We start from the raw sequence: 25,175 nt of genomic DNA, 5'->3' as shown, positions 1-25,175 counted from the left end.
TGATCTTCCTGTTCTCGTCCAGTCCTCGCTCGCGACTGCGACACAGGTCTCAACTCCGAGCTCTCCTACTTCATCCAGAGTCCGGACTTTGACATCACTTCCAGGGGCGTGGTCAGTCCTAGCCAGAGGCTGGACTACGAGCGGCCCAATCACATGTATGAGTTTGTGGTGGTTGCCGTGGACAACGGGACTCCGCCACGCACCGGGACCGCCTCCATACGCATCCGGATGGCCAACACCAACGACGAGTGTCCCGTCTTCTCCCAGACTGTGTAGGTCCATCCCTCCTTCTCTCAGTCCTCATCCCTCCATCCCCAGTCACCCCTCTCCGTCGTTTCCAAAAATATATTTGAGCTATTGTGTTTCTTTCCCTTTAATTCGTGTCTATCTCTTTCCTCCCACACCCCGCTCTGTCTGTCACCTCCCCTCTTCCTCCCTCTCCCTCGCGCACTTTCTCCTCTCTCCTCCCCCCCCCACTCTTTTCTCATCTTCTCACTCTATCACCTGCTTGTTGTTTGCACCCTGAGCAGCGTTGACTGGGAAAGTTATTATTACCCTCTCGTTAGCATCTCCCCTCCGCATCTTCACCTCCCTGTCCTCCATGACACCCCGCCCTCCCAAGCTCCCCATGCTCTCGGTCTTCCTCCCTCTCTATCTCCCTGTCTCTGTCTCTCCTTCTCTCTCTCCCCTCGCCTCATCTCTTTTTCACATCCAAACACGCAAACACGTTGTGCACGCACACACAGCACACGTTTTTTGCTTCTCGACGTCAAGTCCGGGGAGGTGGCATTCAGCCATCGTCGCCGTGAGCAGGGACAGCCATTTGGAGACGAGGAGAAATCCTCTCAGCGTGCCAGCACTGACACACTGGCATGACGTCTCGCTGAGGCGCAGGCCAGCCATGCTGCTGTAGTACCGAATAGCAAGCCTGTCCAGAACACAGCATTGTTGGGTGGCGAAGAGACGCATCAATTAAACATGGGCAGAGAGAGTGTGTGTGTGTGTGTGTGTGTGGGGGGGGGTGCGTTTGTGTGCGCGTGTATGTATTGTCTGTGCGTGTGCACATTCGGGGTGTGTGTGCATTTGTGATTGTGTGTATGCAAATGTGGTTGTGTGCTTGTTTGTGTGTGTGTGAGTGTGTGTGTGTTCTCAGGGGCTGGGCGAGGCTAGAGGCGTCAGAGGAGCCACTTCAGAGGGCTGGGGAGGGGAACAGATGGTGTGGTTTGGGGATCTTCCCGAACGAGTGGGTTTTCTCTCCGTCCAGCCATACCTCCCTTCTCTCCCTCTCCATCTCTCTCTCTCCATCTCTGTCTCTCTCGTCCTCTGTCTCTCAGTATTTTCTATCAGTAAATTCTCTCTTTCGCCCTGCCACAATTCTCTTTTTCTTTCTACAGCTTTATGTTATTTTACTGGCCGTCCAGGATTTGTTTCCCAAAATGTATTTAATGAAGACTTTGTGTTGAGTGTCTCTTCTCACCATCCCTTCCTCCCCCTCCCCCTCCCCCATTTCCACCACCACCTTCCTCTCCATCCCCCATCCCTCCACCCTCCCCTGACCCCTCTCTCCCACCCAGGTATAAGACCTTCCTGTCGGAGGACGCCGGCCCGGACACGCTTGTGGCCATCGTCCACGCCAAGGACCCAGACGGCGACGGCGTCTCCTACGCCATCACGGGGGGGAACGAGGACAGCAACTTTGAGTTGGACAACCAGAAAGGTGGGCGATGGGGACGCCCGTGTCCTCTCCTCCTCACACACGCAGACGCGCGGAGGTGGTCGTTCAGATTTGACTACTGTGTTTATGTGGTACACCTGGTTGTTGTCGTGAATGACACTGTAGTGAGAGGAAGGTAGTAACCCCGGGTTCCGGACCGGTGTTGGAACTCAGAGTCTCTGAATTCCCACTCAAGCTGAAGTGAGCGCCGCCTCGACTGGATTATGGGTATTCATCGCCGCGTACACAATCACAGCTGGGACGCCCAGTCTGGGTCTCTCTCTCCTCAGTGGACCAACCTGAAGACACGTGACTACAGAATAGTGTAGAAATACAGCTTTACTGACCTCATTGAGCTCAGCCATTAAAGGACTGATAAGATAGACCTCCAGACATTGCCCCCTGGCTACACACCCTATATGTAAGTGTTACTTTCCATTCTGTCAAACAGTAGCCTGCAACGTCGTCCTGCTAGCTAGAGGGCTGTTCTGTCTCTGTGTTGTGTTAAGATCTGGAATAAAGATTGAGGCATCTTACAGTCTTACATGTCTCTAGTGATGATCAACGATGGCTTTCTTCTATAGAATATACATCATAATAAAAAATAGGATTATATTGATAGTAATCAAACAAAGTGACACTTTTCCCCTTTAATTGGTATTACAAAACCACAATATTGATCATACACACTTTTACACACAGACAGTCCTGTGAAAACATTATAAGATCTTATGCGAATTGATTCCAGAACACACACACACACACACTTGTAACGAGCGTTCCTGGTTCTTGTCTCCAAGCACCACCTTTTGAGTGTCTCCGTTAGTCTCTGTCATTCCAGAGAATTCCATCTCAACAGCTTATATTGTTTTTCCTGACTAAAGTCATGTAGAAAAGCGAGGAACTGTGTTTGTGTGTGTGTATGAAGACATTTATGTTCAGTCTTCATATTTGTGTGGAGTGTGTGTGAGTTCTCTCTCTACACAGACCCCCACTTCATCCTACCTCCCCATCCTGCAAGCGGCTCCAATCTTGTGGTTATCATTGTTTACAAAAGCCCCTTCTCGTCACCGAGGGGGAAACACTGGCTAATGCTTAAGCCCCTGTCTGCCTTATCGCCACCTCTGTGCCGCTTCGCCGCTCCCCCACAGTGACATGCACACAAACACACACACAGTTGGCCTTTGGCTTGCTCGACTGGTAAAATGTCACTTAAAAGAATTCAGTTTCATTTTGATTTGTAACTCCCCATCCTCCCCACCCTCCACCCGACACACAAGCACACACAGTAACTCAAGCCATAATGAATTGCGAGGTGGCAGCCGAGATGCGCCCGGATGTGGGTGTTTGTACAAAAAGCCGTCTTGTGGTCTCACAGACGTCCGTGTCGTCGTTGTTGTTCAGGCATCATCAAGCTGCGACGGAGCCCGCCGCCTCGGCTGCGAGGGCCCCAGTACGTCCTGAACATCACCGCCACGGACGACAACGCCGCCGGCGGGCCCTACCCCCTCAGCAGCTCCGCCCAGGTTATAGTCGGCATCAACGACATCAACAACAACAAGCCGGTTTTTCAGGAGGTGAGAGAGAGAAGGTTGTGTGTGTGTGTGTGTTGATGGGAGGGAGGGGCGCATGTGTGTGTTGGGGAGGAGGGTTTGGTATTCGTGTGGGTTGGAAGGAGGGGGGGGGGGAGTGCCTTTGGTTTATAGATTTGAAAAGTGTCTCACAGCTGCCAAGTCGGCATGACTACAGCCATTACTATACACGGGGGTCTCCCAGCAACATTGTAGCTAAGTCGTTGTATGTGGGACCTCGTCCGCCCCTCAGTGCCACAACTACAGCGTGAACGCCGGCGTGCTGGAGAACCAGCCGCCAGGGACGTTCGTCCTGCGCGTGCACGCCCTCGACGCAGACATGGGGGTCAACGGAGAGGTCAAATACGGCATCATGCACCGCGACGGGACGTCCTCGGCCTTCGACATCGACCCGGACACAGGTGAAGGAGGCTGGTGGTGGGCGCGCCTGTTTCCCAGCAGTTTTGTTATGAGTGTGTGTATCCGGGTTAACCCCATGTGTTCTGTGTGCGGTGTGTGTGTGCGGGCTAACCTCGTGTTGTCACTGTGTGTGTGTGTGTGTGTATTTGTAGGTGTGATCAGCAGCACGGTGAGTTTTGACCGTGAGCGCCAGAGAGAGTACGCCCTCTCGGTCACCGCCACCGACATGGCCCAGGAGCCCCTCATCGGCATCTGCCAGATCACCGTGCTCATCGCCGACCAGAACGACAACGACCCCAAGTTCGAGAACAGCCGCTACCAGTGTAAGGCTCATCTCCGTCACATGACCCTCACCATGGTCATTTCTTCCACGGCTAGCTCACCTACTTTGGCGTCCATTCCAGCTGGTTCTTTGTCAACAATGAAGGTGACTAAAAAGGGGGAGCTAGAGATGGATAAAGGTAGAGGTTAGCCAGAAAAGTGGAGGTAGGGGTAGCTTTGGGATTTTTATAAACAATATGATTGTCATTGTGCTACTTGGGCATATGGTTGCTTAAGTAATGCAGAATTTTATGGAGCTACGGCACAGTGCAGTGCCAAGAGTTGTCCAAGCATAAAAAACAGGTTTCTGTTCCCTAAGCAATCCTACCATTAACGCAATTCTCCCCCAACAAGTGCTTACTAAGCCCTTTATGCTTGGTATTCCACCGAGCATAAAAAATTTATTCATTTCTAAAACACAATATGGGAAATGAGAAATCCCCTCTCAACCTCTCGCTTTCTGGGTCATAGACTTGACGCCTGGACGATTCGTGTCAGGTCTCCCCTTCATGCGCTTGTTTTGGCCCATGTGAACAGGTCAAAGTTGAAAGCTTTCAGAATGGGTCTGGACAGCAAAACAAGCAAATATACAGGAAAGGGAATGAATGTTCCGCTCTAGCCTAATCCACTGTCTATGGTTTGACACCCTTCAAGGTTAAGCAATTTCATGAAAGGGTATAAGATTTAACCGGCAACCCTTAACACCCCCGACAAAGTCATTTCCAGATATGTTTTTTTTAATCGTCAAGGTAATCCTGGAAAGCTCTTTTAGGCTGATGAAATATTTCTCAACTCTCATGGGTTCTTGTTTGTTTATGTGCGCAAATATGTGTTTTGATAAGCACCATGTCAGAAAGCCTTTTCGTCAGATTAGGAAAAAATTACCCCGACCGAGCCAGAGTGTGCCTTATTAACTATTTAGCGAGGAGATTGAAATATTTCTCGGATGCGGATTCATTTCGAGATGCTGTGAAAACAGGAAACTGTCGGTTATAAGTTTTTCTTTTTCTTTCTGTTGTTGCCTTTGATGTTGCGGTTGTTTGTATCTGAAATGTTGGAGGAATATTAATGTACCGCCCAAACCTCCCCCGCCCCTCCCCCTGGCAGACTTCCTGCGCGAGGACACACCGGTGGGGACTAGCTTCCTGCGGGCGGCGGCGCACGACGACGACCAGGGGAGTAACGCGGCCATAACCTACTCGCTGTCAAGCCAGAAGCCGGCCTACCTACACATCAACCCCAGTACAGGCTGGGTGTACGTCAACCACCCCATCTCACAGGTGAGCACTAACACTGACTCTGACTCAATTGATTTTTGGCCGAGTGTAGAATTGGCCCTGTTTCAATACTCTCTAAATGCATCCTTCTAGAAAGGGAGGCCCTTCTTCTCCTCCCTACACCTCTCATTGGAGATGGTCAGGGAGCTCATGGAATACCCACCAGTCAAACCTGGTCCCCTGTGTGTGTGTGTGTGTGTGTGTGTGTGTGTGTGTGTGTGTGTGTGTGTGTGTGTGTGTGTGTGTGTGTGTGTGTGTGTGTGTGTGTGTGTGTGTGTGTGTGTGTGTATGTGTGTGTGTGTGAGCAAGGGTTGTTTGTCTGCACAACACTCCGTCATAACGTACTGCATGTGCATCTGAGAGCACCTGCTCGATTATGTTTGGCAGTGGTGTTTTGTGTGTGTGTGTTTGCTACTCCTTTGTGTTCCCATCTTCACAAGCTGATTCCCTGCATGGGCTTGATATCATCCAGCGAGACTAACACACACCTTGTGTCTCTTCCGGTCTGCTTGTGTGGAGACATATCAAACATGGCAAGTTCTAGAACAGCAACAATACCCCCTGTCTCTCTATAGACTTATATATAGCTATTCAATGTATCGTACAAGAAGCCTAAGGGGGAGCTATTGTATTCGCACATGCATAAATGCATTAGTGAGTGTGTCTGTGTGCTCTCGCGTGTGTGTTGATTTGGTTAATGTCTTTTGTTTTTGTGAGTGTGTTTGTGTCTGTGTTGTGTTGGTTCGTATCTTTGAGTTTGTGTGTTTGTGTGTGTGTGTGTGTGCGGGGGCTCACGTGTGTGTGTATTGTCCGACATTTCCTTGTCTTCCTCCAGGCAGAGGGAGAGTTGACACCGTGCAGTGACATTTTATTTATAGGGTTGGGCTTTGTCTACCCTGAGCTCCCCTTCCCACGGTTTACCGTCTTTTCTCATTCTCTCTCTCTCTCTCTCTCGCTCAGTTTCCGGTGCTTTCTTCTCTACCCTTCCCTGTCTTTCTCTTCCTGCTAATTTTCATGTTCACTGTCCCTTCTCGAGGGAGGGAGGGAGGGAGGGAGGGAGGGAGGGAGGGAGGGAGGGAGGGAGGGAGGGAGGGAGGGAGGGAGGGAGGGAGGGAGGGAGGGAGGGAGGGAGGGAGGGAGGGAGGGAGGGAGGGAGGGAGGGAGGGAGGGAGGGAGGGAGGGAGGGAGGGAGGGAGAGGTATACCGTACAGAGGTTAAAAGAGAGCGAGAGTGAGAGAGAGAGAGGGTAGAGAGACACACACACAGAGAGAAACAGAGGTATAGAGTAAAGGGTGGTCTAGAGAAGAAGGGAGCTAGAGTGTCAGTGGGGTGAAGCTCCAGGTGACCACTCAGTGAAATATTCATGCCTGATTCCCATCAAACACCTTTTTGCTCTTAACGGGGGTCTCCGTCTGAGCTTGACGCGGACAAGCTTTGACGGGCCCACTGGGAAAAGAGGTCAAGGGGGGATTTCACAGCAGCACCCCACTCTCTCGCTAGACTCACTGACCTTGGTGTCATTTCATTAAAAAACCTTCCACCCTTGCTCCCTTCCTTCCTTCCATCCTTTCATCCTTCCTAACTTTCTTTCCATCCTTCCATCCTTCCTTTTGTGGTAATTACATATATGAAAAAATTCATACAAAATCACTAGTGCTGTCAGTTAATGGCGTTAATGCAAACCCATTTTAGCGGCGTTCATTTTTTTATCGTGAGATAAAAAAAATATTTTTGGCCTAGCAAACTTTTTTGTTTTTTTTACATGCTGTTGCAACAACTACTGACGTTAGAAAAACTATAACACCACACCGGATCTAGCTAGACCGGAAACAAAAGAACAGGCACGCTGCACACACTTGTTTGGGCTTACGAGCCGGCTAAAGAGTAGCAAAGAACTTATATTGACTTGTGCTTCTATACTCTTTGAGAGTAGTAGGCTAACGTTACGTTTTGAGTGGATGGCGAGCACGAGATGCCGAAATGGATGCCAATAAGATTCTGAATGGAAAGTTTACTTTTAAAAAGTTGCCAAATGGTTCCATTGACAAGACCAAAGTGATCTGTGTGTTGTGTCGTTGTGAACTGAGCTATCATCGCAGCCCGTCCAGTCTGAAATACCACTCGATGGCCAAGCACACAGCTGATGCGAATTCTCCGCCCCCTCGTCAAAGCCAGGCGATTGTTGTTTTCAATAAAACATTTGCACCAAGCAATCCGAATCCACTTTTCCATGTTGATAAGAGCTTTAAAATTAGAAAAAATAATAGGACAAAAAGAAATCTAGGGACATTTAGAATAGATAAAATTAATTGCGATTAATTAGGGTGACCAGACATCCTCTTTTACCCGGACATGTCCTCTTTTCAAGACCAAAAACATGCGTCCCGGCAGGGATTCCAAAATTGTCCGGGATTTTGCCTCGTCGGATAGTTGTGTTCCTCTGGGTCTTTCACAAACTATTACGCCCTTACAAGTTTCGGAAAGGGTATCTCCCTTACGTTCCACCTTCTTGCGCGAGGTCTGACTGTAGAGCCCCCCCCCCTCGACGACGCGACGAAGTGTCCTCTTTTTCACAAACTCAAATCTGGTAACCCTAGATTCATCGCGAGTTAACTGTGACATTAATGCGATTAATCGCAATTAAATATTTCAATCGTTTGACAGCATTTCATTCCTTCCTTATTTTCATCCTTCCTTCCATTCTTCTTTTCTTCCTTCCTTTCTTCTTTCCTTCCTTCCCCACGCGGGTCAGACAGGAGTGTTGAAGGGTCTGGTCTTGAGGGAAGTTGGACTGGAGGGTCATAACACTGACAAAGATTTCAGGTTCTAACCAAAACAAACAAAGGTTTAATGAGATTGCTCCATACGCCACGGTCATCTTCAAAACGCCCTGGTCAACACCACGTCTCAGGGTCAACCATGTCTCCCCCAGTCTGATCTGTTAACTCTCCCTGACCCCCCTCTCTCTTGACCCCATGTAGACATCGAGGATCAGCCAGCAGATCGTGGCCACGGACGGGGGCAACCGGAGCAGCTCGGTGGAGCTCACCGTCATCATCACCAACGTCCACAACCAGCCCCCCCAGTGGGAGCAGTCCGAGTACTGGGTCACCGTCCCCGAGAACACCGTCCGAGACGCCAAGATAGTGGTGGGTGAAAACAAGCCCTCGTGAGGTACCACTGGTACTTGTGAATACACACCTGTTCTAGAACGGATGTTTACTCGTGGAAATTGCGTGTGGACTCGTAGTGATGGATGAATATAGAACTTGTGCATGTGTGTTTTGGGTGTGCGTTGGGTTCTGGAATGTTGCCAGCCCCCACACAGTGAGTGTGTAGCCCCCTCCCTGGACAGACGCTTCACCTACCTCGATATTTTCCTCCCTTTTTTTATGGGGGGGGGGGGGGGGGGGGGGGGGGGGGGGGGGGATTGTGTGTGGGGTGTAGAAGTGGGTCTTGTGAGACCACCCGGGCTTGTACAAGCAGCCTATTCATCAGTTAACGAAGCCTTGAGGTGCGCTGGCAGAAGCTCTCTCCTTCCCCTGTCATCAGCATGTTTAGCCAAGCGCTTCCAAACATTTTTGCACAGTGCACAACCCTGGCTCTGTTTCACCTGATGCGAAAAAAGAAAAAAAACACCACCGAAAAATGCCACATCGCCCTCCTCCATCTCTGTCTATCCCCCCGAGCGCTCTCCTCATCTCGCCCGCGCGGTCGCGTACGCCCGCTTGTAATTTGCTCACGTCAGGAAGGATGGCGTGCTGATGTTTCAAAAGTCTAAAATATGCAGTCCCCCCTCAGGGTGAATTCTTTCATCGCGGCGAGTTCTTTTTAAAATAAGACACAGGTATGCCAGTCGTTTGTATCATAGACATGGTGTTGGGTACAGCTGTGCCAGAAAGGTGTGGTAGACACGACATGTGCGGATCCGAGAGGTGTGGTAGATGCAGGTGTACCCTAGCTGCATGTCTGTCAGTCCTCAACAGCAGGGACAAAGGGATGGAGGAGAGGGAAGGAGATCAAATTATACACTCGGCTCGTTCAGGCTCTTCAAGGGTTTGTTGTTGCCGAAAACCGTAGCCAGGAAGACGCTTAATTACTGTGTTTGTCCTCAGACAGCTCATGTCCCTGATATATTCAGTGAGAGAGAGAGAGAGAGAGAGAGAGAGAGAGAGAGAGAGAGAGAGAGAGAGAGAGAGAGAGAGAGAGAGAGAGAGAGAGAGAGAGAGAGAAAGAAAGAAAGAAAGAGGGAGTGAAAGAGAAAGGGATGGAGGAAAGGGGTGGAAAATAAGGTCTGCCATGCTGTATACGTGAACCTCTTCACGCAGATGTGACCTTCGAAGCTGGACTTCCACAGAACTCCAAAATGTCTCCCCTGTTGTTTTTCTTGCCGACCTTCTCTTTTGCGATGTCGAGCCACTGCTCCAAACTTGGTCTGCAGCCAAGTCAGGCTCTTCTCAGTTTCTCCTCTCCATTGCTCCCTCTCTCCTTGCTTGTCCCCGTCTCTCTTCGTTTTCTCCTCCTCAGAGCATCAATCTTTCTCCTCCTTGGTCATGCCTTTTCCCCTCTCTCAGGAAAGTGCGTTGATGGCGACTGATGAGACAATAACACCCCCCCCTTCACACGCACACACACACACACACCCTCAGCCTCTTCAAAAGGGTGAAGGAGCCCATATAACTGATATGTAGATTTATCTCTCTCTCTCTCTCTCCACTCCACCTCGATCTCCCCGATTGTTCGCCCGTCCGTTCGTTCCGCCACCACAGTGTTGATTGCAGCAAGGTGGGCTGTTGCTTCAGATTTAGCAGCGCTAATGTGATCAGTTAATTACACTGCTGCCAGGGATGAGACGAGGCAACGAGGTTGAGGAGAGGAGAGGAGAGAGAGAAATCAACATATCAGTTATATGGGCTCCTTCAACCTTTTGAAGAGGCTGTGTGTGTGTGTGTGTGTGTGTGTGTGTGTGTGTGTGTGTGTGTGTGTGTGTGTGTGTGTGTGTGTGTGTGTGTGTGTGTGTGTGTGTGTGTGTGTGTGTGTGTGGGAAAGGGGGGGGGGGTGTTATTGTCTCATCAGTCGCCATCAACGCACTTTCCTGTCCTCTCTTCAGGAGGTGGAGGGCCAGGAGGGTGTTGTTGTGCTGTTTGTGTTTCTTCACGAGGGCTTTGGAGCGCAGTGGAATGGAGTGCGCAATCTATACATTTGGATAGGATCTGCTGTAGAACAGTCTCAAAAGATATTTTGGAAGGTGCAGCTTTTAATTTACAATGTCACAGTAAGACAATTACATGTTCAAGTTGTGTAATCTGTACATTTTGGTCAAAGTAAATCTTCATACCTTTACATTATCTAATTTGTTGCATTAAACAATAGTAACATGCATGTGTCTCTCCAAAACAATAAAAGAGTAGGTGTTTCCAAACTTTCCACAGGAACTGTAGGCTATGCCATCCTCATGCCTAGCCAGTTAGTTTGAAAGACATTCAGCCTGATACGTGCAGCACTAAATAATCTGATACCAATGATATGTTAGAAGAAAGTTTCTATTCTTCTGAAAACCACACCTATAGTCACACATATATGTGTCTATGGATGTTACAAGCTTTGACAAGTCTTTGACTGTCTTGTTATAACCTCTGCCATGTCATGACTAAGAATCTCTCATAGAGAGATGCACTTTCTTTCTCTCCCTCTATCTCTATATCTTTTCCTCATTCTTTCTTTTTTCTGTTTTCTTCCTCTCATCACTCACTTCTTCACTTTTCATTTTTGCAAACATCCTTTTCCCCCTGTTTCACGGGCTACATTTACATTTAGTCATTTAGCAGACGCTCTCATCCAGAGCAACTTACAGTAAGTACAGGGACATTCCCCCGAGGCAAATAGGTTGAAGTGCCTTGCCCAAGGACAGAACGTCATTTTTCACGGCCAGGAATCGAACCGGCAGCCATCTGACCCCCTGGTTAGTGTGATGGTTCCATGAGCTGGTGTTTGAATGCACTGTTTTTCCAATGGTGATCAATGCTAGCTTTCGATTGGTCGATTAGACAAACAGTTTATGAGAACCGTCGGGAGTTTCCATGGCAGTAGTCTAGCCACCCTCCTGTTAACAGAACACACTTCTTAACATTCCCAACACTCAATGGAGGATAGTAACAAACAACACTTTAGATTTCTCGCACACTCTTTTCTATGCCTTTACTTCAGTCCTCCCCCTCTCTATCTCTATTCCTCTCCCCCTGGTCTTGTTCTCTCACACTCACCCAATCTAATGTATCCACTAATAAAACTAGAACAACAAAGCACTTCAGAACAATTACATTGAGTGGTTCCGTCTCTCTCCTCTCTTTCTCTCCCTCGCTCTTCTAAGTACAGTATTTACTCCCCGGTGTGGGGTAACTGTAGCAACTGACTGTTCAAATCTGTTCTGTGCTTTGGGAGCCTTCACAGTAATTCATCCTTAGAACTCTAAATACAAATTAGGCTTGTTAAACAGTATAATGCATTCATTAGCATCGCTGAGCTGTCTTGTTGTGCGCGTTGAGTGCCTCTATTCATCTACTCCCTCGCTTTCTCTCCATCTCTCCCTCTTTCCCTCGTTCTCTTTTTCCCCTCTCGCCTCTACTCTTGCATCCGTGTATCTCTCCGTCTCCCTAATTAAAAATTTAAATATCGAGCCTCTCATTGTGGAATTATCTCAAGAAAGGATAATTAGTGAATTTCCAAACCCAGTAATTGCAACCTTGAGGAAGTAATTAAGGGGCCTTGTTCTGTAGCATGCCAGCAAGATAATAGTGTATCAATCCCATCATGCCACAGTTCTGCACTCCCCCCACACAATGCAACAAGCAGGAGGATGTGGGGGGTGATATAAAGGTGGGATACAAGAGGTTGGACAAGTTTGTATTTTCTCAGCAGATAATCAAAATGTATTATTAAAGCAAAACCCTTGTTGGCATGAATATTCCAACACAGTGAGTTTCTTGAAGCAAAAGTTTTAAAAATGCATTATTTTGTCTAGTTTTTTTCCCTTCGTAAAGTTGAGGCAGACAAGAAGTAGGGGGTGGGTTTTCCTTCCAAAGGGCACTTGAGATCTGAGATCTGGAGACCCCATGGACTAGAAGGCACTAACATGCTAGTTTGCTAGCGCTGGTCGAGCTTGGGCTTTGCTCCTCTACTGAGTCGTAAAGGGAAGTCTGAGAGCTTTTCGGTGTCACTTTGTCTTCAGGTGTCCTCCCAGCTGTCTCTCTCTCTCTGTCTCTCCCAGTCTCTCTCTCTCTCTCTCTCTCTCTCTCTCTCTCTCTCTCTCTCTCTCTCTCTCTCTCTCTCTCTCTCTGTCTCTCCCAGTCTCTCGCTCTCATTCTTTCTGTAGCTCAGAGTCGGGAACACAAAACATGTAAAATGACTACCTTCGGTTCATGTCCTAAACTTCAAAGCTTTTCAAACTATAAGTCAAGGTGGCCTCTCAGAGGGTCAGAGAGACGCTTGTCATGACAGTGTCTTCACTTTGTTTCTGAAAAAGAAAATGTTCCTGTTTCTTTTTCCTTTTTGCTGCTCTCTAAAAGGCCTTTCAAAAGTTGCCCAGACTTGAGTTCGCTGACAGCTGATCACAGTTCACCCTCGCGCAACCAAGGAGGCAAAAGATCCATTCTGTACCATCTAGATTTTCCAGTTTCTCAACTTTTTGTTTTGGTCAGAATCCAAGAACAGTGCCACCTCAGTCAATGAAAAGATTGAACGCTTGTGTTTTCCACAACACAAAGTCAAAGGCTACCACTCTATTAGAACTCTCTCTGCTGTAAGCTCTTTCTGTGCATCCTAAATGACCTGCTAAGCAGAATATGCTGAGGCTCGGGATTGTCATCCGTTGAGCAGTGAGGTGTGTGTGTGTGTCTGTGTGTGTGTGTGTGTGTGTGTGTGTGTGTGTGTGTGTGTGTGTGTGTGTGTGTGTGTGTGTGTGTGTGTGTGTGTGTGTGAGAGAGAGTGAGTGATCAACATTTGTGCATCTGTTCTTTTAAATTCTGTTTGTCGGCAAGTGGTGACAGAGTTTAATGGTGTGTGTGTGTGTCTGACCAAATGTGTTTGTGTGTTTGTATGTGTGTGTGTAAGTGGGTGTTTGTGGGTTGCCATGCGTGTGTTTGTGTGGGTGTATGTTTGTGTGTGTGTGTGTGTGTGTGCGTGCTCTGGCTCGATCGAAGCAGAATGAGCGGGGTAGTGGGGTTCATTCAGCCATGGCTAATGCAATCCTTCCCTGTCAAGGTTGTGACTCTCTGACTGGGTGGCAGGGAAAGGACAACATGAGCCTTAAAAGCTCCCTGTATACACACACACGCACGCACACACCCACACACACTAACACACACGTAGGGCAGCTTTGTGGCAAGGCAAGGACAACTGTCGGTGGCCAAGAGAACATGGGTCTTAAAAGCTCTGTGCACTTGTGCTTCCTGTTCTTGTAGGTCAGACCATTTCATTAGGACACAAACACACACACACACGCACATACACACATACACAGACAGACTGAAAAGGATGTCCCATTTCAACCCCTCTTTCAAGACGTTACATGTCTTCTAACATGGCCATAGATGGTTAGGCCTGCCGTTGAAGAAGTCTTTTTCTTGAACGGACTTAAATGTGTAAATGTGCAAAATTGCAGTGTTTACCACATTGTATTATTGTTATTATTATTAACAGATGTTCCAATTTATTTCTGTCATTAATTTTTAGGGAACCCTTGAAGAAATAGATAACTTTGCTTCAGAAAGTATATGGCTGTGTCCCAAAAATGAATTTGTTTAGAACAATGTTAATCCTGATGGTCTTGGATTTGTTTAGCATCTGTCATGCATGGAGTGGATAGAGAGATCGTCATAATATCCTTCTATTAAAAAAGTTGAGCAGAAGTATACATACAGGCTATGAAGTCTGGGAAGGTAAATTGTCATTTTCATTGCAGCAATGAGGCCATGCAACACTTGCGGAAAGTTGAAAAACTTTTAGACGACTATTCAAAATTGTCAGATTTCATAAGAATACTTGACGGAAAAATAATTGAAGAGAAAGAAGGATTGATGGTTTTTCTCTTGCTTCTTTCAGATTTTTTTTCACCATCCTGTGTCAGATGTTTCATATAAAACTGCAAAGAAAGTCTCTCCAACTAGTCACAGCTGACCATACTTATACTGGCAGGAAGGAAAAGGGGGGCATCAATAGCCGTGACACCATGTCTGTGAAATCCCATCGGTGGGCCCCCTCTGTGCTCAGGTGTGCGTTACAGCGATAGACTTCCCCATATAATTTCCTGTCACTTTGGGTTCTCTACGCTCGACTAATTCCCTCAGAAAAGGAGGAAGAGATTGGGAGCATTGCAAAAACCATGCAGCCTCCCTTCAGAGCAGAAAAGTCCAGTGCTGATTTTCTTTCCGTAGAAGTGACTCCATAACGTGTCAATATCAGTTCAATAAGAACGTTGATGGATGGTGCTGGGAGTGTGTCTAATGTATTCCTCCACTGGAGTCAGCAGAAGGAAGAGTGACGTTTGTGCTGATTTCGTTAGGCCGGCTTGCTAATAATGCTAATTATCTTAGCCAGCTTTGGCCAAAGCTAGACACTTTTGTTTGTCATTGGCTCTTTTTCACTAAAACCCTGTCCAAGATTTTTTTTAATCTATGAGACTTTACAGCATGCCCAAGCAGTTTTCATTTAGTCCCCTCCTCTTCTTGCTTGGGGCACACACACACACACACACTACATTCCCTGGCACCCAACCACACGCACACACTCTAAATCCTGCTGCCTCACATTTCGAACCACAAAAGTCCCCCCCCTTTGACCTCTGCTCCCTCCTGTCTCCCCCCCCCACCCCCCACCCCACAGACCATAAAGGCAACCTCCCCCCTGGGTGACCCCAGAGTGACCTACAACCTGGAGGAGGGCCAGGTTCCTGAGACCAACATGCCCGTGAGGTTCTACATCAAACCTAACCGGGCCGACGGCTCCGCCTCTATCCTGGTGGCGGAGAACCTGGACTACGAGAGCACGCGCTTCTTCACGCTCCGCGTCCGCGTCCAGAACGTGGCGGCCGTCCCTCTGGCCTCCTTCACCACGGTCTACGTCAACGTTACAGGTAGGAAGGGAGGCTGCGCGTGTATGTTTGTGTTTGCGCACACGCGTGTGCACATATGTGTGCACCTGTGTGTGTGTGAGTGAAAGTGAGAGAAGAAGTGAGACAGGTTGAGAAAGACAGAGCCAGTTGGTTAGCTAATAAGGAATGGTGAGGTGCTGTTTGAGGTGAGGTACAAGACATGCAAAAAACCTAACATGAAGTGTAGACAGAACAGTAGAAAGCAACAGCGCAATAATCCATGGGAGCCTTTTGGTGAAAATCGGTAATCAACCAGTGACAGAGAACTCTAGCGGCTAGCACTGAAACTTGATTAACCATGACTCATCCACCCCCAATAAATCTCTCTTAGGGGAATCACAAGAACATTCCAAGAAAACAGAACAGAACTTTTAATTATTTGACTTTTGGATAGTTGTTTTTTTGTTGTTTTGGTTTAGAAACTTTTCAGTGTTGTTATGTTGGGAGTTCCTGAGGGACACTGAAAGCTCCGGAACACAAGTTGCCGTCACCATACACTTGCAGGGATAGAGCTAAACTCCTGTTTCAGATTCTTTACCTCGGCTTCTCCTATTCCACAGACGTGAACGACAACGTTCCCTTCTTCCTGTCCTCCACCTACGAGGCCACCGTGCCAGAGGGGGCTGAGATCGGCACCTCTGTGGCCCAGGTCTCAGCCACGGACCTGGACTCTGGACTCCACGGATTGGTGAGGATAAATCCAATGGATCTGTAACTACATCTCCCATAAGGCCCCTTCATGGGCAGCTGTCATCGAGTCACAACACGTTTTTGGGGGGGGCTCTTACTTAATTGCTAGGTCACTTCTCAGACATTAGCAATGACTTAACTCGGAAGTACTTCCTTCTCTCCTTCCCCCTGTGGCGGTCCAGATCAACTATGTGATACTGAAGGATGAGAGTGGAGACTCCCAGTACTTCAGTATCAACTCCCACACCGGGGTCATACACACGCGGACCTCCTTTGACCGCGAACAGAAAGGCTCCTATCTCATCGAGGTCCAGTCGCAAGACAGCTCTGAGTCAGCCAGACCTGGACAGCAGGGTCAGCCTAACACAGGTGGGTTTCACACACCACACACACACACACACACACACACACCATGCACTGATCACTTTGGCCCCCATTACGAAACCAGTCAATAGCACAGTACTTGTTCCCTAACTGGGCAGTGATAACAGGAACACTCTCTCTTTCCAACAGATCGACACAAACACGTACACACAAATACACACACACATACCAGCTGGCGTTGTCCCTGTTGTGAGTGCATCCAGATGAACTTCATTCATTAAGATGTCGTTAGCCATGTGCTAATGGAACAGGCTAATGGCTAATCTGGGTTTTGGGTCAATAATGACCTGCACATGGAGGTACAACAAAAAAACGATGATTTCACAATCATCCCACGACCACAAGCCGTCAAGGTCTCCAAAGACCAGTCAATACAGCACTCTCTATTTATTTGCTTTTTTATTTGTGAAACCAAGATAGTATGTGCCTGTGTGTGTGTGTGTAAGTGTGTGTGTGTGCTTATGTGTGTGTGTGTTTGTCTTGTGGACGAGCTGGTTCACTGTTGTTGTTTTTCCATCAAGGTTAGTTAGTACTTAGTAGGCTAATATCCCCTGCCTCTATGTCAGGTTGAAATTAGCATTGTCTATAGGCCATTATTTTGTGTTACTTAGTGACTTCAGCGAATGGCACACAGTAATATCCTACTTGCCCCTAAACTCGGTCCTCAGTGATTTCATTGGCAAATGATAATGATTTTTTTATTACAGTTGTGTCCGAACATCTATAAACTCAACAGGTGTTATTAAAACAGAGATTCAAACAGGAACTTCACTATGCTCAGTTTAGGGTTAATTGCAAGTCAGACGTTTCTACACATTTTACAATTTGTTATATTCATATTTAATACTATTAGTACAAATGTTCATTTATAAAAATTATTGTAGAGTTTAAGCCAGCTTTCGCCATACATCACATACAGCCTACAAAGTGTGTTGTACTTTAGTAGGTTAAGGGCAGGCACGTTGAACATGATCTTTTACGTGGACAGAGCAAGAGTGTACCGTAGAGCTTCTTGAATGAAAGTCTCCTCTCGTTGGTCTTCACAGACACGGCCTACGTCCGCGTCTTCGTGACTGACGTCAACGACAACGCTCCAGCTTTTGCACAGTCGGTGTACGAGGTCAGCGTCGAAGAGGACAAGGAAGTGGGCTTTGTCCTCATCACCGTGACAGCCAATGACGAGGACGAAGGTAAGCGCGATCTTCTTTGTCACAGGACCGCGTTTGCTGAAAATCAATATGGAGCGAAAGTATCGTCGTCGTGGACACGTTTGTCACGTTTGTCCCTTTCGGCTCAAAAGTCATTTTGGATGTGAAACATCCATGGGCACAATAACGGAGGTGGGCTGGCACAACATTGGGCATGACACTGCCAGTCCTAGTCATAACTTCAAAGCCGTCCTGGTGCTGGACATGATATATTCTCCTCTACATAGGAGGAGCAGCTGTACCCATCGGTAAACACTTTTGAGCCCTTTAGCTGCTGTGTAGCATGGTGTCCTGAAACTGAAGTGAGAAATCGAGGGGTTGTCTTGTATAGTTCTCACCTGCTCATGTTCTCTGCCTGACGGATCCTCTCACTGACTCTTCCCACCATGCTAAGTCCCCTGTGCCTCCCTCAGCACTCATGACTCCTCTTGAATATCGAGTCGAATTTCCTGTCAGAGTTTTGACAGTCTCCTTAGAGATGTAAAGAGGCGCAGGAGATAAATATAGGTAAAGAAGATTTCTCTCCATCCGTCCAACCTCTTTCCTCCAGTCTCTCTCTCTGTCACTCGAACGTTTTCCTGTTTTTTTTACTTCATTTTTTTTCTCCGTCAGAGCTTGTTAGCAAATCTCAACGGTAAATGTGGGAGGTGGGGAAGCATCCCCCTGAGGAAGTTATTTGATGTTTGTCTCTTTGTTTGTGTTTGTCCCTAGTCTCGCTCCTCGGCTGAAAACGGATAAATAGTCAAATAAATAAATAAATAAGAAATAAATAAAAAAAACAAGAGTGTGCTCTCTTAATGACAGCAGTAAATCCTTTGTGGGAATAGATGCTTGAGTGTAGTGTCGGTGAAAATGTCACCTTCCGTGTCGTATATAGATTTGAAGGCTACGTTACGTTTAGCCGGTGAGCCATGATGAGATTTAGGGCCACCATTTTGGATTACAGTTTTGTTTTTGTTACTGTTTTGTATTTAATATTCTGCTGTCTCGTCTCTGGGGCTCATCCTCCTTCAGACAAAACAAGTCAGATCCCTGAGAGGCACGCGGCCCCAGTAAGAGACTGAATGTGGAATTAAGAACTGCTAAAATAGCCAACTAGTGCAAAAAAAACAACAGTAATTCCTTCCCAAATGATTCTGGCTTATCCCCTCCACTTGCGCTGTCGACTTTATCCCGGATCTGCCTTGGTTTCAACAATGGTTCTTTCTGCCAATTAGGAGGAACATCTCTCTCGCTATGAGACCAGGTATGAGTGGTATTAAATGCGATGGCCATTTTGGCTTAACCTTGACCTCTCCCCCCTTCCCCCCCTCTCCCCCCTTCCCCCCCTCTCCCCCCCCACCCTCTCCCCCCCCCCCCCCCCCCCCCAACGCAGGTGCCCGGGGGTGGGGAGATGATCTGTATTAGCGGGTGAGATTAGCTGCAAAACATGACACAATCCTTTTAAGCATTAGCCTTGCTGACATGGCAGGTCTGGCTTGCCAGGCAGCAGACAGGGAGGGGGGGGGGGGGGGGGGGGGAAGGGGAGGGGGGGGGGAAGGAGGGAGTCTCTAACGGCTCTCCTGTTGGCATGGCGGGAGCTGGTTGAAGGCTACTGTCTCGTGCTCGCTGATGGTGGTTGTGTTTGAACTCGCCGGTGGCCTCCCCCTAACCCGTGCGTCCCCGTTCTCCTTCTCTCCTACCCCTCCGCCTTCCTTCGTGACCGCTACATCCCGCCGTGCTTCCTTCCCTGTCTCTCCCTGTTCCCTTCCTGTCAGCCGACCGCCCTCTCTTTGTCATCTCGGTTTCGGTTCAGCCACAATGTGGAACGAGTCTGTCCAGCGGTCCTCATCATCGAAGGTGACAATGTTAGATGGGAGCATGTTGCACCACTGAACCCTCGGGTGACTATGCACACGGCTTAGCCCAACAGCCCAGGGAAAGTCACCTCAATGTTCACTGTTCAGTTGAAGCTTGGCCTGCCTCACTCATGTGTCCATCCTTCCCCTCGTCACACGCAGGTGAGACATTTTCAAACACGTTCACACACGCACACACACACGTACATGCATTAACACCCACATAGGCATACATATGCACCCACACACAAACACACGCACACATAGAGAACTCCAGGTGTTTGTGTGTGTGTTTGTGTGTGTGTGTGTTTGTGTCCCGTAACAGGATTAGTTTGCTTGACCTGTAGTTTAAATCTCGACAGAAGTTCACCTTCCATCACCACCTGTCAGCGTCAACAAAGTGCAGCTGGAACGCAGATGAGTCACATTTCCGAGCGTAAAACCTGGGTTAAAGCAGGCTGTTGACAAGGAGACAGAGAGTGTGCGCGATTTGTAAGCGGGAGAGGTCTCGGTCATGACCGGGGAAGTCACGGGTTGCTCTTGATTTGAAGTCTTCGTTCCCTACGGCAGTGCCACAGGCCCCACACTGGAGGGAAGCACCATCCACCAAGCAACAGGAAAAAATAGTGACAGTGACACACAGAGAAGGGTGAAACGTCGAACCAAATGATATCTGTTTTAATTTGACAGAATGTCAAATCGAGGATCATTTTAATGGAGAAGTGGGCGTAACTGTCTGTCAAGACTTATGTTTGTGAAATATTTTTTACATTGATAATAAAAAAAAATTCTTCTTCATTTTCATATCAAAATGAATTTCAATGGCCAATGATATTTTGCAGCAAATTCACCTATATCCAACAAGTTACTCCTCGTACTCTGTAAAGAAGGCCAAATGATGTCGTCATCCTCTTCTTTGTCATCAATAGTTTTCGGTTCCACTGCTTGGTTAATGGCGTTCTCCACACCCCACCGCAAACTACATACGCTCTCGATGCGGCTGTATAACATAAGAAAGCCCTTCCATCAATGTGATGCCGATACTCTCTTCCAGAAAACTCTCCTGTGTGTTTCATATCAAAGCACATCAAGAGGCCCCTTTTTCCATGAAATCCCAATATTTTCCCATTACACTTCCAAATGGAACTTGGGGGAATTGAAATAATTAGGGAACAGATCCCAGGGGAGGGAGCAGACAGGGAATTCTTCACGGCTCCTCGTTAAACGTTCCCCTCGAAGCAGATTAGACTCAGCGTGTTTTGTCACAGACATCCTTAAAGGATCCCCTTTCATCCCCCCCCCCCCCCCCGAGTGGAAAATGTGCCGAATCAGGAACTTTTGGATGTACTTTGTAAAGATCATAAAGGTTTGCTGATTTTATGTTTCTGCTGAGGGTTTAATTCAAGCAATTGGAGTAGAGTTTAGTCCAATATTTGTCTAGAAACAGGTATTATGTCGTCTGGATTAGTGATAAAGAGATTGGGTGGATGAAAGAGGGGATAGGAGGGGGTCGCATTGCAAAAGAACATGGTAGACTTTCTTCCATGAGGTCAGATCCAGGATCAGTTTATACGCCTACTACTAAGCCTTACTGATAGAGGGGGCGACATTGGCGAAACTGACAGTGGGTCAGTGTCTAGGGACAACCTTATCTTTTTCTACGGGGGGCGCCACGGATTAAGTGACCTTAATCTGAGGTACCTTTCTCACAGTGGAGGGAAGGGGTGCAAACAAATCATCGCTCCCTTACCCCCATCCCCCCCTCAGCCCCCCCCCCCCCACCCTTCATTTCAGCATCCAGTGTTACTTTAAACTTTAAGTATGGGGGTGGGGAACTGGGGCAAACATATGGCCAGACCGATCATTAGGGAGGCCCGCCGCAGGCGAAAACCACTGGAGCTGCTCCCCTTCCACTCGATGGACACACACATTCACACACACACCACTACACACACACACACACACACTCACTCAGAGCAGTGTCACAGCAGATCGTGCTCAGAGGCTTTGACGCACTGGCGCACTTAAGCCCCCTCCACACCACACACACACACACACACTCTCCCGGTAGAAGCATGACATGTCGTAATGAAGGCCCAACAGGTCTCACACAGATGGTGTTTGTCTCCTAAAATCTCCTACGTGCTGGTAAACAGAGCCGCGGCCAGGCCCTCCAGTGGGCCTTACAAACACTCACCGTGTGTGTGTGTGTGTGTGTGTGTGTGTGTGTGTGTGCGTGCGTGTTCATGGCTTTGTGTGCATCCAAGGTATTTTAGTAGGATCATAAGGGGAATAACATAAGGGAAAAGACAGTATTTGAGTGAATGCCGTTTTTTTCAACCAAGAATCTATGCCCAAATCCTCCATCTCTATCTAGAAGGCATAAGATCGTACATTTCTCCCCATGTCACCCGGTGCTAGTCCCTGGCTCTCGCGGCCCTTATGTCGCCTCCTGAAGGCTCTGCGAAGGTCACACACTGTAACCTCAGATCTCCAAGCAGATCCCCAACAGTGGAGACGGACAATCACTTTGAACCAATCTCCTTATTCTCATTCATCCAAGAGGGAGGGCCTTCACTTTGCCGTCCCAACGCTCTCCTCTCGCCCGCTCGTGGTCTGGAATCGGATTTGTGGAGACAAGTGGAGACAAGAGGAAAGGGGAGGAGAGTTGTCAAATGAATAGCAATTGGTTTTCCGATGCACTTCCTAGAGCCAATGCCACATGTCTGTGCATTGTATGGCCACGCATGTGTTTGGGCATGCGTTGCTGTATTTGTGTGTGTGTGTGTGTGTGTGTACCACACACACAGGGTGCCAGGTGGGGAGTGTTGGAGGAGCGATGGTGCCAGAGAGAGTGATGAGGGTCTGGAAGGAGAGCTGGGCTGGCTCCTGTCTGTGTCTAATGAGCTCCACTGTGAGGGAATAGGTTGTTTTCCTCCCAAATATTTGATAGCCGGCCACCACTGGGGCGATTCAGGGAGGATTATATGGGGATACTCATGTGTGTGTGTATTTTTGGCCTGGTGGGCAGTTTTTCTTTGTGTAAAGGAATCCACCCAACCTACTGCATTTCATAACCAGATCGCTTTCACTCCTGACCACCCTCCCCTTTGCCCATTCTCAGGTGCCAATGCCAAGCTGCGCTACCAGATCACGTCAGGCAACACCATGGGCACCTTTGACGTGGAGCCCGAGGTGGGCACCATCTTCGTGGCCCAGCCCCTGGACTACGAGATGGAGCAGCGCTACGAGCTGAGGCTGGTGGCGTCCGACGGCAAGTGGGAGAACGAGACCATGGTGGTCGTCCAGGTGGTCAACCACAACGACGAGGCGCCCGTGTTCGGCCAGACGGAATACCACACCCCCGTCACCGAGGAGCTGACCGAACTGCCCGTCTTTGTGCTAGAGGTCAGACGCCATGGAAACAAAGAGATTTTTGGGGGTCTTTGACGTCAGTGTCAATGGTTCATGCCCTGGTAACACCTGAGGTTGTTGTTGTTTTTGGTTCAGAGAGCTTGCAGTGTCAAATCCATATGATGGTTCACCTGAATAGCTTGTGAAAATACCACTTAAGTAATGTAATACAATTTTGTTTGCATGGAGATAAAAACTTGCCTTTGGCATAATCTCACAAAGAACCCATTGTAAGATAGTAATACATTACACGTGTAAGACATTTTGTTCCACTATACACATCCATGTGATACTCATCTAGGTTGTTGTTATCTGATATGTGAGAAATTACCCACGTTTAAAAAGAAAAGGTCATTTGAAGTCACTTTTCTTCTTAGGCTTCCAGGGAACTTAACCACCTTCCGTCACACCTATTTCCAATGATTCACAGTAATATGTGCATGTCGCCAAGGTAAATCAGATTAAATGAGAGGCCCGTTCAAGAAAGACATGGAGGTAATCCAGGAGAGAGAGGCATGTGTCAGCGAGCCTTCGACCTAGAAGCGCTTCCTCGGCGAGAGAAATTGATTTGATGTGCGCTTGGTTCCCCTCTAATGCACTAAATATTTTCCCTGCTTGTGGCAGCCACCCCCTGCCCAAAGTGGGTTTCACCCTGTATGTTAATACAATCCCTTAGATAGCAAAAAGGAGAGGAAATTCAATTTCAAACGAATATTTCGACATACCTGTGCTGCGCAGACTGCAGAGCGTCGCCTGGTCTCGATATTGTCTTCCTCCCCGCATTGTCAGGAAATAGAGAAAAAGAGTGAGAGGGAAAGAAAAAAACCCACTTCAAAGGCTTCTGTAAACAAACCCTCCGGTGATGGAAGAGGAGAGGAGGAGAGAAAGTGCGCTTCCTCATTTCATCGGCGTCTATTAACTTTTAATTGCGCAGTGCGTTCTGGTGACAGATGTGGGGGAATGTGTCAGAGTTTGCCTCTATTCTTTCACTCTGAGCGATAGTGAGAAGTCAAGTTAATTATCTGAATTGGATAAAAGAAGAAAAAATTGATTCTTTCTTTGCAGCTTAAACTGTATGTAGGCTATGGCAATCAATGATGCTTTCATGTCCTACATAAACTTGACAATATCTGACAGAATAAGCAGAACTTCTAGGCTCGGGGAAAGTGAATGAACCAGTGTTGTACTACAAAGGTTTTATTGACTCCAAACAAATGTTTTGATACAAATATCTACTCTGGAAGAAGAAACAAAATTGCGCCTGAAAGGACTGATAAAGTTGTTTCAAATATGTAGAAAAGAAAACCTAGCTACATATTTTTGAAATACTTACTTTCTAGTATTAGCCTAGGCCTACATTTGGGAGCAGTGGATGCGTGCACCGAGAGGGTTTTAACATATTTAAGAATATATGAGCCCTTACATTTTCTACGGTGAGGTCTAAAGTTGGGCTGTTAGCATGCTAATGCTATGCCCTCTCTTGTTGCTTCCTGTTTGTAGGTCTCTGCCACAGACCCAGACCAGGAGGCAGACCAGAGTGCCTTGCGCTTCTCTCTCCACGGCCAGGGCGCCGGGAGCGAGTTCACCATCGACGAGCGGACGGGCCGCATCTACGCCCAGCGGCGTCTGGACCGCGAGGAGCGCTCCGCCTGGCGTTTCCTGGTCCTGGCCACGGACGAGGGCGGAGCCGGCCTCACGGGTTTCGCCGACGTCCTGTTGGAGGTCCGCGACGTCAACGACAACGCGCCGTTTTTCGCCTGCTCGGCGCTGGACGCCACGGGCTGCTTCGTGGGCCACGTGCCCGAGAACTCCCCCGCCGACACGTCCGTGATGGAGATGAGGGCCACGGACCTGGACGACCCCAAGGCCGACAAGAACGCCGTGCTGACCTACCGCATCGTCCAAAACGTCCGCAACGAGATCAACCTCAACCTGTTCTCCATCAACCCTTCGACCGGAACCATCTACACGGTTCTGCGGTCGCTGGACCGTGAGGTTGAAGACAGGTATCTAGTCGTGGTGGAGGCCAGAGATGGTGGGGGTCTTACCGGAACGGGGACGGCGACAATCCTTGTTTCGGACGTGAACGACCACCCGCCCGTCTTCACCCAGAGGGTCTACACTGCTCAGGTGGGTCCATGGGCCGAAACACACGCCCGTGGAAGGTCACATTGATACACGTGTCTTAGGT

General features: G+C 48.2%; 1 protein-coding gene across 1 annotated transcript in view; it reads left to right on the top strand.

Annotated features, from left to right (window-relative positions):
• Positions 1-25,175, top strand: part of si:dkey-22o22.2 (neural-cadherin) — a 96,107-nt gene that overhangs the window by 56,948 nt on the left and 13,984 nt on the right. Inside the window, exons 6-18 of the mRNA XM_067237434.1 lie at positions 23-272; positions 1,575-1,717; positions 3,119-3,291; positions 3,539-3,707; positions 3,858-4,028; positions 5,134-5,306; positions 8,285-8,452; positions 15,183-15,432; positions 16,011-16,138; positions 16,323-16,509; positions 17,571-17,714; positions 22,695-22,978; positions 24,485-25,114. Of these exons, the coding sequence (XP_067093535.1) occupies positions 23-272; positions 1,575-1,717; positions 3,119-3,291; positions 3,539-3,707; positions 3,858-4,028; positions 5,134-5,306; positions 8,285-8,452; positions 15,183-15,432; positions 16,011-16,138; positions 16,323-16,509; positions 17,571-17,714; positions 22,695-22,978; positions 24,485-25,114 (2,870 nt within the window). The remainder of the gene's footprint in view (positions 1-22; positions 273-1,574; positions 1,718-3,118; positions 3,292-3,538; positions 3,708-3,857; positions 4,029-5,133; positions 5,307-8,284; positions 8,453-15,182; positions 15,433-16,010; positions 16,139-16,322; positions 16,510-17,570; positions 17,715-22,694; positions 22,979-24,484; positions 25,115-25,175) is intronic.

The sequence above is a fragment of the Osmerus mordax genome, chromosome 6, assembly GCF_038355195.1.
Source record: "Osmerus mordax isolate fOsmMor3 chromosome 6, fOsmMor3.pri, whole genome shotgun sequence".
NCBI lineage: Eukaryota > Metazoa > Chordata > Actinopteri > Osmeriformes > Osmeridae > Osmerus > Osmerus mordax.
This window is presented reverse-complemented; position numbering and strand designations above follow the sequence as displayed.